Source organism: Panthera leo, chromosome A2 (assembly GCF_018350215.1).
Source record: "Panthera leo isolate Ple1 chromosome A2, P.leo_Ple1_pat1.1, whole genome shotgun sequence".
In the NCBI taxonomy this organism is placed as follows: Eukaryota; Metazoa; Chordata; class Mammalia; order Carnivora; family Felidae; genus Panthera; species Panthera leo.
Window position 1 is genome coordinate 106156359 of NC_056680.1, and position 15689 is coordinate 106172047.

The 15689-nt window shown below is 33.7% G+C and overlaps 1 protein-coding gene across 13 annotated transcripts in view; it reads right to left on the reverse strand.

Annotated features, from left to right (window-relative positions):
- DGKB (diacylglycerol kinase beta) overlaps nt 1–15689 on the reverse strand; it is a 715307-nt gene that overhangs the window by 183207 nt on the left and 516411 nt on the right. For all 13 annotated transcript variants that reach the window (XM_042919264.1, XM_042919230.1, XM_042919249.1 and 10 more), the window contains one exon: nt 5831–5921. In XM_042919264.1, coding sequence (XP_042775198.1) covers nt 5831–5921 — 91 coding nt within the window. The remainder of the gene's footprint in view (nt 1–5830; nt 5922–15689) is intronic.

The following is a 15689-nucleotide window of genomic DNA, read 5'->3' on the forward strand; positions in this document are numbered from 1 at the left end:
AAAAAAAAAAAAAAAAATCACCTAGAAAGCTTTAGAAGAGAGGATAGATCTTGTAAGTGTCCTTCTCTCTCTCTCTCTCTCTCTCTCTCTGTCTCTGACACACACACACACACATAAACACACACACACAGACACACACACACATACACACACACACACACTTCACAAAGAGGGAAGGTGATGGGTATGCTGATGGCATTGATTGTGGTGATGGATTCATGGGTACACATTTATCCCCAAACTCATCAAGTTGTATATATTAAGTATGTACAGTTTTTGGTATGTCAAACATGCCTCAATAAAGTTGTTAAAAAATGTCTGTCCACAAATTTTATTTCACCGTCCCAAGACTGTGGTTTGGTATGGCTGAGACCCAGCTAAGGTGCTCTATATATGTGTTGAAGGAGTATCCAAGGTAATTGTGATACAGATGGGACAGAGGCTGAGCTATAAAAGTTTGCCCCATTGTCTTTAAAAGCTCAGTGTTTTGCAGATTACTGGGTAGGAAGAATCTTCACTGTAGAATCCTTCTGAATTTATTTTGTGTCCCTGAGGCTTCTTGCCCTTTGTTAATCCTGGAGATCATTTTGGTTTTTATAGAAGTACTTAATCACTAAAACAAATCTTAGCGCTTTGGAATGGAAATTCTAACCCTCAAAACATACCATCTTTCTTAGTCTCAGAAATTAACCAAAAGACTGAAAAACTTTGGAAAATGGACTATTCTACTTTCTCATGAATGTTGCCTGGTACATGGAACAAATTAAAAGTCCACCAACTTTAGAGCTTCATTTCCAGATGTTGACCTATGACTCTTAGGTGCACATCTATGCCCCAAATAGTTTAACACAAACTTTGCTTTTAACATATCTTCTAATTTTAAGACTTTTCATTGTATTATTTATCTTTTGTAACAAAGAGAATAATTTAAATTTTTAAAATTAAAAATTTCACCTTTGTTCATCTCTCTTTCACGTCATATATATGCCTGCATGCTATATATATTACACATGTTATATATATCATATATATTTTCCTATTCTATATATAATTTCCAATTTATTTATTTCCTTAGATTTACACATTTTGTCAGCAACACAATTCTTGTTTCTCTTAAATTATTAAATAACATGCTCATTTGCTCATCTCTGTAGTGGAAATATATGGGAACCTCTCTAATTGATTGACAAAGACTTAAATCAGACAATGTATACACACTGCTTAGCACCAAGAAGACAGTATAGTTAATAAGAGATAAAAATTAGCTATTATTATCAACTCTTATACCATGGTATTCATATTTTTCCAAATATTCATCCCTTTTGGGAAAAGTTTCCTCTATGAAAAAGAAAAGTGAAATAAAGTGTCACAGAGCAAACAGTTTGTTTTGAAGAAGCTGCTGATAAAGCATGTATCTACTTGAGGTACTCTTGTATTTTTATCTTTAGTTATGTATTTTCAAATCATGGTTGGTACAGTTTTAGGCCAAGTAGGGAGCAACAGCAAACAGAATCCAATTTCCAAATTACCGTTTTTGTTATATTAAATTATAAAGTAACCTTGAGGGTAGAAAGGCATATTTTGCTACTATGATAGACTGGATTCATTAAAAAGTGAGTAGAAAAGCCGGTTTTGCGTTACCATCTATACACACAAACACACACACACACACACACACCCCTCAAGTTTTAGAACTGAGATAAATACATAACATTATAACAGTATTCAGGATATGCAACAAGAAAGTGGTGAGGGCATGGCACTGGTTCTGATTTATACATGATATTGCAATGTGACCCCAAATATGCCGGTAAATGCAGAGCTAGGAAGCCAGATTTGGAGGGCTTGTAAAAGTAAGACACCAGGAAGAATAACTTATTCTAGGTGCCCATATTTCTTGCGGGGGGGGGGCATTCTAAATCAATTTTCTGTAGAATATAAAGCTGTGTGAAACAAAACCATACAATTTTATCATTAAAACTTTTTTTTTCATAAAATGTGCTTTATTTTCATTTTCATTCAAATGAATGTCCTTTGTTATGTTTTCTAAATCTCTCTTTTTTTTTTTTTTTTACCTTTTTGACATATAATGTTATATTCTAGATCAACATATTATTAAATTAAGACTTTATTTTTTGGGGGGGTGGTGCCTGGAGTTGGTTAACCGTCTAACTCTTGATCTCGGCTCACGTCATGATCTCACAGTTTTGTGGGTTTGAGTCCCGCATCAGGCTCCTCGCTGACAGTGTGGAGCCTGTTTAGAATTGTCTCCCTCTCTATCTGCCCCTTCCCCACTCACGTTTTCTCTGTTTCTCTCATGCAGCTTAAGGTTCACCACAGAATTCAAGGGGACGTACAGAGATTTCCCATCTATCTAACAGACAGGCACAGCATCCCCATTTATCAGCGTCCTGGATTGAATGGTAAATTTGTTACAACTGATGAACCTACATTGACACATCACAATCATCTAAAGCCCATAGTTTGCATTAGGGTTCACTCCAACTGTTCATTCCTTGGGTTTGAACAAACCAAGGAAGTTTTCTACCATTGTTATATTTTACAGAGTATTATAACTGCCCTAACATCCTCTCTTTGCTCTGCCTGTTCATCTCTCCTTCTCCCCACAACCCCTGAAAACCATTGATCTTTTTACTGTCTTACAGTTTTACTTTTCCAGAAGGTCATATGTTGGCATCATACAGTATGCAGCTTTTTCAGATTGGCTTCTTTCACTTAGGAAAACACATTTCAGTTTCCTCCATGTGTTTTGAAGGCTTGATAGCTAATTTCTTTTTAGCACTAAATAATATTCCATTGTTTGAATGTACCATAGTCTTTTTATCCATTCACCTACTGAAGGATCTCTTGTTTTCTTCCAAGTTTTGCAATTATTAAACTTGTAAACAACCGTGTGCACGTTTTTGTGTTGATATAACTTTCCAGCTCCTTTAGGTAAATACCAAGGAAGATGATTGCTGGATCATATGGTAAGAATATGTTTAGTTTTGTAACAAACCACCAAACTGTCTTTCAAAGTGGCTGTACCATTTTGCATTCCCACAAGCAATAAATGAGAGTTCCTACTGCTGCACCTCTTCACAAGCATTTGGTGTTTTGGTGTAGTGCTGTATCTCATTAATGTTTTAATTTAAATTTCTCTGATGATGTGATATGGAGCATCATCTCATGTGGTGATTTGCCACCTGTATGTCTTTTTTTGGTGAGGTATCTGTGAAAGTCTTTGGCCCATTTTTTTCAGTGGAGTGGTTTATTTCCTTATTAAGTTTTAAGAGTCTGTATATTTTGGGTTAACAGTCTCTTATCAGATATATCTTCTGCAATTATTTTCTGTCTGTGGCTTATTTTCTCATTCTTTTGACAACGTCTTTCACAGAGAAGAAGTTTTTAATTTCAGTGAAGTTCAGCTTATCAATTATTTCTTCTACTGTTTGTGCGCCTTTGGTGTTGTATCTAAAAGGCATCACCACACTCAAGGCCATCTAGATTTCCTCCTATGTTATCTTCTAGAAGTTTTATAGTCGCATGTTTTACATTTAGGTTCTTGATACATTTTGAGTTCACTTTTGTTAAGAGTGAATTCATTTCTTTTAGATTGTTTTTTTGTTTGTTAGTGGACATCCAGTTATTCTAGCACCATTAGTAAAAAAACACTTCCTGGGGCGCCTGGGTGGCGCAGTCGGTTAAGCATCCGACTTCAGCCAGGTCACCATCTCGCGGTCCGTGAGTTCGAGCCCCGCGTCAGGCTCTGGGCTGATGGCTCGGAGCCTGGAGCCTGTTTCCGATTCTGTGTCTCCCTCTCTCTCTGCCCCTCCCCCATTCATGCTCTGTCTCTCTCTGTCCCAAAAATAAAAATTAAAAAAAACGTTGAAAAACAAAAACAAACAAACAAAAAAAACACTTCCTTTGCTGCATTGCATTGGCTTTCTTCCTTTGTCAAAGAAGCTTGAGTATATTTATGGGGTGGGTCTATTTCTAGGCCCTCTATTCTATTCCATTGATCTGTTTGCCTCTTCTTTCATCAGTACGACACTGTCTTGATTACTGTGGCTTTATAGTAAGCCGTGAAGTCAGGTAGTGTCAGTCCTCCAGCTTTATTCTTCTCCTGCAATATTGTGTTGGACATCCTGGCTCTTTTGACTCCCCATAGGAACTTTATAATCATTTTGTTAGTACTCACTCACCCACAAATCTGCTGGGATTTTGACTGTGATTGTAGTGAACCAATTGATCAAGGTGGGAAGAATTGACATCCTGACAATACTGAGTTTTCCTATCCATGAATTCTCTCTCCTAGTTCAACATTTTTTTCAGTCAGTGTTCAGTGGTAGGATAAAGCAAGGAGAAGTGCAAGAGGCTTCAGAGTATTCACCCTAAGTTCAACCAGAAGTCATACTTTTATTTTTTTCATTTTTGCCTTCTATGGATTTTCTTTGAGCATAGGTTTCTGAGGGTAAAACAATGCTCAAAATCCACTTTATTGAGAATTTCTTAAAATAATTATTTTAAAGGTAAAGAAATATTGCTTTTTATTTTTTATAAATATATATGTGTATATATGTATATATATATAACTATCTAAATATATCACTCTCTACATATGTATATGAAATATATACATATATAAATCTTGATGAACAGTAATTACAGAAAGCCCATGTCGAACCCAAATCCTTCATCTTTTGGGATTATATTCCTTTTCAGGTTATGATCTGATTCGGTCACGGAGGGTATTTTCCATTCCATGATCACCAATTGTACTTCTAATACTTGAATTTATCCGCCAAAAAACCCCAAAAAGTTCACATTCTGAAATAGGACCACTTTTGCTGTCACAATCATTAACAGTAAACGAGAAATCTAGAATAATGAAGAATTTAGGCAGGCCATTATGATCCAATGGATTCATAACTAATTTTGTTTATCAAACTCATTACCTGAATATATACCACTAATGATTAGGTCTTAGTAGGTAAGTTATGCATTCATTTTTAAAATAAAAAGTGCTAAAGCCAATATTTCACAATTCTTATCAGCTAGTCATTAGATGTTCTTGTTTCATAATTATGTTCCTTTGGTTTGTCTTTACCACTCAACAAAATATAACTTTTCCTTTTTCTTAACCCCCTAAAATCTCTCAACAAAACTAAGTCATTTTATATTATAACCCATCTCCAAAAATTTTAGTCCCACAGTAGCTATATTCTTTTGGAGGACCTATTTGCTCCAAATCTTTTCAAAGTTTGTCTTTCTTGCTATCTTTGCTCTCTTTTTTGGTTTTTCCGCTTCCTATAAATGTAATGGGGAAATGGCAACCTCGGGAACTGAGAAAAATCTAGTTAATGAATGGGAATGGAATGGAAAAGTATATATTTTAAGTTTTATTCACAAAATCAAGTACAATTTTAGTTAACTGTGTTTTAAAGATTGTAAGATATTGAGACCTGAAAATAAAGTATTCTTTAATGTATCTTGCAACTTTTTTTCCTTTCTTTTCAAGTACTTTCCTTCATTTTACATTTTTCTAACCACACTATGCCTAGCAACTTCTCCAATGATTTCTAAAGTTGTGTCCCACCTCTCATCCTTTTATAGTGTATTAAAACAACTTATACTCAAAACTTAACTTTATACTAATAATTCAGATAGTGTTGGAGTCGCAATGAGTGACAGAAATGAAATTTTAGGATTGTGGGTTAAAGTTATATGGATTGCTCAAAGTATAACTCCTCACATGGGCTGTCACAAACATTAATAACCAAACTCAAGCCATTTCATTGTATTATAAAATATAATTCATGTTTCTTACTTCTATTTCTACAGATTCATGTAGCTTCTTGCAGGTGGCTGAGAAAGTTTCAGATGTGCCAAACTCAAAATACCAAAATTTGTTCTTCATTCTGAAAAAGGAAAGGAAGAAGCAGCTTAGGCAATTATCAATAACAGAAGGGATTTTTTTTTTAATTGAGCAGTCCTTTCTTGTATTATAAGTCATAAAAAAGGTTTGAGGACATATACCATCTATAACATAATAGATGGTCACATAATTTTCAAAGCTTAAATGTTGGTGTCAAATTATATGATTGCCTCTGAGGGAATTAGAAGAATATGTTGATCTGATAGATACAAGTATATCTTTGACTTTTATATATATTGGTTGCTCAGGTTTTAAAATATGATTTTAGTGCTTATAATTCTTAGCTTGTTCAGAGACAACTTGATTTAGACCAGCAACTCTATAATCATAAAGGGAAAAAAAACAATTGGAGCTTTTTATGAGAAAAATGAGACTAAGCTAACAATGCTAAATATTTCTAGATGGTTAGGTATTCATCAGAGATTGACATGATTGAATAGCATATTGAAAAGAAAAAAAAATAGTGGTTATCCATAAAGATAAAATTTAGTAACTTTGGGATAACCATTATTTTTTTCAGACAGTAGCCTCTTTTCTGTGAATAGTAGTGAAAAACTATGATACCATATGGAAGAACAAAAGAAGTAGTAGTATTTTATCAGTATAACAAAAGTTGCAAAAAATATAGTTTAAAATATTTTAGTATATTATCTGGAAGTAAGATGCTCAAAATTTATTTTCTCCCATGATCCAGTAACCCTATCTTTCTTTGTGCCAGGTAAATAAATTTATGATCATTTAATGTAACTTAATTACATTAGGTAATAGTGTATTACCCAATATTGAATTTAAAAGTTCATTCTCATGAAAAAAAACCCGCAATTTTTAATTACACGTATTTTAACAAGGTATTATGCTCTCAATTAGAAGAAAAGCAGGTAAAATAAGATACATTTTTGCACATAAAGGCAAAACAAAAATTTTTGCCATATTCAAATATATCTCTCATAACAAATTATTCTTTTTGGCTTATAAATATTGATATGGGCTTTTCACATTAGAAGGTAAAACATTTCAACAATTAAAAATACATTTGGCGAGGACCTTACTTAATTCAGCCCTATGATCAGTTATGGAAAATTACATGGAGCCTAATACAACGTTTATTATTACAGTGTGTTGAATAGAGTTCTCTAATATGAAATTAGGAATTATAAAACTAATTTCATCTATCTAGACATGTCCAATAATAGCCTCATACAAGGACTTATTTACTTACAAAATTTTCACTAGCTCTTGTTGTATCAATCACCATATTCAGGCCAGTAATCTGAAAGTGTCCTATGCCTAGGATTCTAGTACCATGAATCCTTACTCTTTTTTGGAGAATATTTTCCTCGAGTTATGGCCTGACTTCATATATGTGAGTAGTTAGAAAGAGATGATAGCTAATTAGATAGAATAGGTTTAACACCAAGATCTGTGGGCCTGAGCCTACAGGCAAATTTATATTAAATTAATGTAAATATCTACTTCATTCAATATATGTAAGTTTACAAATTTACACAATGGCTGAAGTTACACAAATTAAAAATATTTTCCTATTGATTCATCATTCTGATGAAAACATGGCATTCAATAAACTGAGAGGGAAATAATGATTTTATGCAGTAGTTTCAAGACAATCTTAGGATAATAACAAGTAGATGTTTTATGACGTTTTGGAACTGTCTCTCTATGTTCAGCAAGTTTTCTAATAACACTTGTGTTAGCATTTTATCCAGACCTTCTTGGACTCATTTATTCATCCATTCATTCATTCAACAAATATTCAGTAAGGACATTAACTTCCATATGCTATTGTGTTAAGTTGTAAATATATAAATATGAACACATTGCTTTGTTTCCAAGGAGCGCAGAATGTTGTAAGATTATGGACATATGAAATGATTAAAAAGTTAATTCTTTATATAATATATGAACAAAATGTTATGGGGAAACATTTCAGTGAGTCAACCGCTTATTCCTGGGAGAGGCCAGAGAGCTTCAGAAGATAAGGCGACACTTTAATAGGTCAGTAGAAGGTGGCGAACAAGGAAGAAAAACAAGTTCTGGGCAGTTTAGGTATGCAGAATGACTTAAGAGAATACAGGGTAGGGGCTAACAAAGGTCTGTTTCAGAACATATATGTCAAGCTAGGAGGTTTGGAGTTGACATTCTAGATTAATAGGATGCTGACAGACCTTTATTACCAGTTGAGTGACATGGCCAGCTCTGGTTTATGAGCAGTAAGTTTAGCCGAAATGAATAAGGGGGCTAAAGTGTTGAAATGCTAGTCATGTGAACAGAAATGTGGCTATTGGAATAGTACAAATGAAATATAAATGAAGGGCTAAACCGAGTGGCAAGGGAAAGGGAGAAAAGAGGCTCAATATAAGGGGCGTAAATTAAGTAGTATCAGTAGGAACTCATGATATTAGATTATATAGATTTCTGTCATACCAAGGTTATTATTTCTGGATATACATGTAGAAATACCAGAACATTACTCCAGCAAAAGAAGGATGTGTGTTTATATTATGACAGGTTCTGTGATCTAATGTATATTGCATGGTAGTTTGAAAATTAAATATATATAGATGTACACACATACACACACATACATATACATACATGAGACTGCTTATATTCCTTATCAATGGTTACTCCCTACTTTTTTTCCCATTCTGTCCATCAAAACTCTTCATAGCTTAATTAGGATGATGGAGGGCTTGTATCAGCTAACCAAAATATACCAACTTTAGGAAATACATCCCCCAAAAAAAGAAACTCTGAGAATTTACATTCAGTCTTTATTCCCCATATTAGTTAGCATTACTGCTCATGTGCAAAAGCTGCTTTAAATTCTCCATTATTACAACCATTTTATGTTTCACTTAGATAAATATATGGAGGTAATAAAAAACACATAGAATCAGATTCCACATGACAAATTAAAAGCTGTTAAATTTTATTTTTTCAACCAAACTGGTCTTTAGGTTGTAGAAATGCAAAAAAGCACATTTAAGCATGTATGCTATTTACTTTTACAGCTAACATTAGAAAATGATCCAAATAATTCAAACTCAAATTTGCCAGAGAAAACATGTAGCTTTGGACTTTAAGAATAATAAGGTAACTGGACATTTAACACACTGTGAAACATCCACACCAAATTCAAATTTATTGTATTCTTAGACAGGTTTTGTGACTCCAGGTATGATGACAAATGTCCTACAAGAAGTGACCCATATTATCATAATTTTAATTCATTAATATATTAAATCCTATTTCAATGAATTTAATTGTAAGTCACAGGTTTTGGTTTAATATTTAACGTGCGTGGCTACCAGATGTTCAGGTAAAAACTTTTAAAAATGAGCTCACATTTGTCAAGATTTTCTTCCCAACGGCCACTTTGTCTTTTTTACATATCCTCAGGGAAATGTAAACTACCAGATATTTTGTTCAAGCAAAGAATCATACTTGTCATTATAAAATGTAGGTAATATTTTGTTCTCCAAGTTCGGAACTTACAAACAGGTCATTTAATCTCAATATACTTTCCTTGGATTTTTTTTCTTCCTGGTATACATGTTTTTTGATTTGGCTTTTGTCTGCTACGTATTGTAAATGCAGCAAACATAAAACAAACAAACGGAACATGCATTGCTAGTGCATTTCCCACAAAGAATAACAAAGAGCCTAATTAGATATTAAGATCATTTCTAATGAAGTTGAAACGTAAAGAGAAGGGTCAAACTGGTTCATTTATCTTATGTAGAAAGCTCAGAAGTCATAAACACAGAGAGTTGTTAATTCAGTGAAATTACTCTTAAAATTAAGGGTCAGCTTTTTTTCTCACAGATGTCTTTTTTATTCTATTATAAATATATATATAAAATTATTAAGATATTACTACTTAATATGCAAACATCTGAAAAGCCTTCTATTAGACACTTGACTCCCCTTTTCAAGCATCCTTAACTAAGCAATTCTACCTATATTTTATGGATAACATGCTCATGAGATAAGAAAATAAAACTCTTTTGATCATTGCTTTTCAATATGAAAGTAAAAACAATGCCTTAAGTAGCTTAGTTAGAAAGGATTTAAAACCAGTATGTTTTTCTATCCATTAGGGATGTTTCAAAAATCTCATTTTTTTTCACTAGCTTTCTTTCACTTTTGTCCTGTTATGAAAGTATTTCAACAGTTATTTCAATTCTGGCTTGAAAATCATTTTCTCATGAAGAACAATGTTTCTAACGATTCACTAACTTTAATGGTAAGACTCAGTCTCACAACTCTACAGAACATGCTAGGAACACAGCAGGAATTTTGAACTTGGCTAACAGTATCAGTGTTAGAAGATGCAGGCAGCACTCTTGGCTCACAGCAATAGGCTAAGTGTTTCAAGAGGTGCATTTATGTCATACAATCAATTCAGTTTTATTTATCTTTCAGTATCAAAAGCCATGACACTAAACACTGGTTATAGGGTTACTCGCTTCTTACCAAACTTAGTGAGGTAAAAATACACAAGCCTAGTGGTAATGCCGTGGTGGGACCTGATTCCTGGGCAGACCAGCAGCATCTAAGAGCTGCAGCCCCAGGCAGGAGAAGCTCCTACGGGGGGAGGGCGGCAAACAGAGCGGGCAGGGCAGCGGGGCCTTGACAATGCAGCAACCATAGGTTAACATAAGGGGGCAAGGCTGGGGACACTTGTAGCTTAGGCTGTCACCTCTTGACATCTGCAAACTGTCATCTGTATGGACTACCTACAGTAGCAGGCATTTGTTAAGAATGAAGTCTATACCCAACCAAATGAGATTTGCAATTTAATTTTTTCTTTTCACTGGCAACTGTAAATACACGAATAAATGGTTATGAAAAAGGCTGCTTAAAGTTTGAGATTTGGGAATGAATGGGCACTCTTACTCCAGTTTATAAAAATCACAGTATTAAACACTGAAGTGCACAAAGAGTTATACATTTGCTTACAGAAATTTGAAACTATAGTTTTATGGCAATTACTACCCACAGGAACGTACTAGTGGCAGAAGGGACCCTATATTCTGTATTGTCAAATACTACACATTTTACTGATACCCTGAAACCCATGTTGTTGTTTTGTAACTAGTAATTTATAATCCTTTCACAGCAAGTGAATAATGTTGATAATATTATTTCATAAGGAAGAAACACAGCTGTAATGACCATAGTGGGGATATTTTATATTCACGCCAAAGAGAGAAAACATTTTTCATATCTCCAAACAATAGGTACAGATATAATTCTTTCTAATGACATATAAAAGTGCTTGTATCTAATGCTCATTCATAAGATATGCATGGTAAGTCCCCAGGAGACAATGAAACAAGCTACAGAAACTTCAGACAGAATCACACAATGTTCTGTCTTAGTGTGTAAAAAAAGATGGATATTCTAAAAGTACAATTTTTAACCTGAACTGCTCTGACATGAGTAAAGAAATTTCCCCTACAAAAGGATGCATCCAAAGATCAAAAAGTTTCAGTATGACTTTTCAATTATTTTTTTAAATTCTCTTTATAAAAGAAAAAGAATATGTGGTTATATATGAGTGTTTTTGTATATAAGAACTTTCTACTGTACATGCTAATCAACCATTTCTTTCTTAAATGTTTTCTCCACTTTTTATTAGAAATAATTAGGAGAGTGAGAATGGAAAAGAATAAAAGCAGTAGTGATGCCACATTGCCAAGTCCATGCTAAAGAAGTATCTACATGGTAAGGTCCCAAGAGCAGTGATAAATTAATACTTATATGAAATGTAAAACTAAACCTATAAAATGTATAAATGATGTCCAGGCATGCTTACAATTGAGTATCTTCCCATAATAATTAGATCTTTACTATTAAGTATTTCACAATCATGAAAGCTTCCCTAAGAAAACTGTTTGAAAGATGAAACAAAATTGTGATAGCAATAATTGCTGCTGTTATTGAGCAAGACACTGTCACAGGTGAACCCAATGAGGCTGCAAACTCATTCTCCTAACATCATATGGGAAGGAGCATAACCTAACTCAAGAAATTCTAGCTTTTTTCCTATACTGTCTCTCATTAAATGTAATAATGAATGCAGCATCACCTGAAACTTCTCCCTAAGCCAAAAGGGAAATGTTATAGGTCATATAGGTCATCATTAGATGACTCCTTTGTTCATATTTCTATTTTAAAAGAACTTCTATTCCCCTCTCCTGAAATAAGCCAACTAAAGATAACAATGTAATCTAGAGCTGACCGATGGGACCTGATGGGAGTATACTGTGGGTTTCTATGAAAGATTTTCCTCTCTGGTAAAGAGACACATGCAAAATGAAAGCTCTGCCCCTCCTTTCCTGTTTTTGCATGTTGTCATGTAAGATTATAATTGGAGATGGAGCGGCCATCTTGCCACTATGAAGGAAAAGGCATGGGAAACCTAGACATGCTAACCCAGATCCCTGCCTTATCAGCCAACTGTGAAACAGTCTGTCTTTGGATTTCTATTCATGGGAGATTTATAAATAAACTTTTATTTATTTTGTGTATTCTGTTACCAGCAGCTGACACACTGCTCATTATAGTTTTTAAGAGAATTTTCACATATATTATTATGAATGAGATATTTAGAAAATCTAAATGAGGTGATTTATTTGTCATACAAGTTTTCTAGATGTGAAACTCAGTGGTAACAAAGAAAGGAGTTAAGGTGGAGGATTTCTATTCAGCATAATTACTTGTGCTTATATTTTGACTAGACATGCCAATATAACTACACTTACTTTTGTCATGACTTGCTATCCCCCTGAATTTTCTAAGAATTATTTCCATGTATATATATTTGAAACAATCTTGTAAGAAACTTCGTAAAACATCCCTTTTTGAAGTATCTCTAATTTGCATCTGTTGCTTACATTATAGTCAATGAAGTCTGTAATGACTACTAAGCAGCTAGTAAATTCATACTTCTTACCATCACCCATATCCAGAAACTTCCCATATATCAAATTACCTTCCTATGTATCCAATAACTTAGGAACAGAGTCACCTAGTGAAACGTGAATTGATGAAATACATCATGATGTCTGAGATCATCTGCAGAAATATTTAAGGTAGAGATAGTATTTCCCACTAAGATAAACAGGAATATGTTGAGCCAAGCCAAAATGGATGGTGAAAATGTAATTAAGCTCTGTATGCCTCTTTATAAAAGAAAGTTATAATTTATTTAAATGGATTATTTTATTCATAACTAGAAAGTGACTACTACATGAACATGCCTTCACTGTATTTAAAAGCAAAAAAAGAGGAAGGCACTACAAATGTGAGAATTAGCAGGTCTCCATGTATAACTCTGGACATCAAGGGAAACTAGACTGCTCTTCTCTCTGGTGGGACAGAAATTATTCAATGTTCTGTACACCTCATCGAGACAGGTACCACAACACACATTGGGATTACATTTGTACATAGAATAAAAGAAGTTTCTGCTTGTGCAACACTTAATACCTAGTCAGGGAACTACATTAAATTATTTCATATTAATTGTAAGTGTTAAAGGTTTACGAGATGCTGTAGGCATGTGCACAGTAAAAGGGAATTGCAAGACTTACTTAAGGAAGGAAATTGGTCAGGTTTTCCCTCTAACACAGCTCCTCAAACCCTCCCTTTTCCCTTGCTCTAATTCCATGATTATCAAGCAGTCTGGGAGTTAATATGGTTTTTGTGGATTGTGATACCATGGATATGGTGTCTTGAATGAAAGAACTGTATTCCAATCCCTAGAAAGGAATTACCACCTCCTTCCCTCTATTTTAAGTGGTATATAAATTTTATTACTTGGTAAACTTGAGCAAATTGAGTAAGAGCCTGGTCACTTCTGAGGACCATGATACAATTATGTTTTTGCTCTTACCAAAATGATGATGAGACTATAATTACACACTTACAATATTGCCCGCTGGAAGTACTCCTAGGAAGACCAAATGGCCGTTAGTGGCAGCAGGGACAACCAGCTGGATAATATGAATTGAATGTGTTGAGCTAGTTAGGGAAAGAATTGCCTGCCACACCTCTGTTTCTGACATTCACCATTTGACTTCCCTTCCTCCTCTTCTCTTTTTCTGTCTCTCTGACTCTGTCACCCTTTTTGTCTGCCGTATTTTCTTTTACCGAATATTCTAAACCAGTCAATTATTTAAGCACCAATTATGAGAACACAGTGTTAATATAGTTCAACAGATACTTAAAAAATATCTACTTAGTTTCAGGGAAGTTAATTAAATGAGATAGTTTCACTAAACTTAAAGTAAACACAGCTCCTGTTTTTTTCTGTCCTGCCTTGTGGGCAACTCTTTCTAACCAGAATATAAATTGATTGATAACTTTGTACAGTTAAGAACTACACAAAGGACTTCACATTAAACTGAGTAACTCTGTTTAATGACATTTGCTTTGCATATTAAAATATGAATGACATCTGAAATCAGGAGATGAAGCAGTTTCTGATACAACATAAGGAGTTCAACACGAGAAAAAAGATATTATGTAAATATTTTCATAAAACACATTTACTTTCCATCACTGAAAGTCCAATTAAATCCTCTATGACTATCCTCAGTATTACAGAATAATTTTAAATTAGGAATTCTGTTCATTAGAACATATTATACCTTGCTGCATTTTAATGTTTCTCTTGACCAATTTTTAGATGCTCTGTTTTGTAAAACTTGAAAAAATAATGAAAAAAAAATTACACCTCTCTAGCTCCTTCACACCTTATTTCCCTTACCTTTATTCTGTGAAGACTGCCACAGTGTCACCACTGTAAAAAAATACTTCTAATAAAACTTGTTTCTATTCTCTGAAAATTAGTTAAGTGTTTTTTACCTTTGGTTTTTCTTCACACACTAGAAGCCCTTTCCAATTCTGCAACAAGAAGCATAACTTTGCATTTTGAAAATGCGGTTCACATTAAAACTCTGCTCACACTACAACTGAAGAATGGGATAACTCTCTTTTTTCCAATGTTACAGAGGAGTGGTTTTACAAACACATTAATTGTTGTGTATAAAAATGATATGGACAGGAATCAGATACTAGAATTATATTGAAAATATTGGTATTTTTAATCAAATTGAAGAATTATACAGTCTAACATGTGAGTCAGTAAATCCATTCTTATTTAGATTACATTTTTTGTCACTGATTCATATCTTAAGGGACCCAGATGACTCCCTGAAATATCATGATCTGTTTTTGTTGATAGTAAATATGCTCTAATTTATATAAAATATTCAGGCTGACTCGTATATAAACTAATTGACAGAAGGAGACATTACAGTTTGGGGATTAATCATTGTGCTGGTATATTCAAGTACATGTTAGATAATTCTAAGACAGATGTGAAAGAAACATTTTTCCTCTTTTTCTCTCTCGTATCATCTACTGTTTTATTTTAAAAATATGCCTAGCCTATATACTGTTTCCTTGTATTTGAAATCATACCCATATAAACGTATAATAAATGAAGATGAAATCCAGTTGGAAATATTTTATAAGATAAAACTATTTTCAATTTACATTACCATAAACAAATAAAAAATCACCATTCTTTGCTATATTAAAGTACTTAGGCACATGTTCCACTATTTCCAGAATTTAAATAAAAAGTCACCTGCATACTTCAATCAAGGCCGAGCCAAATGATATACTTTGTCCACACAAGTAGTACTACAGTGTG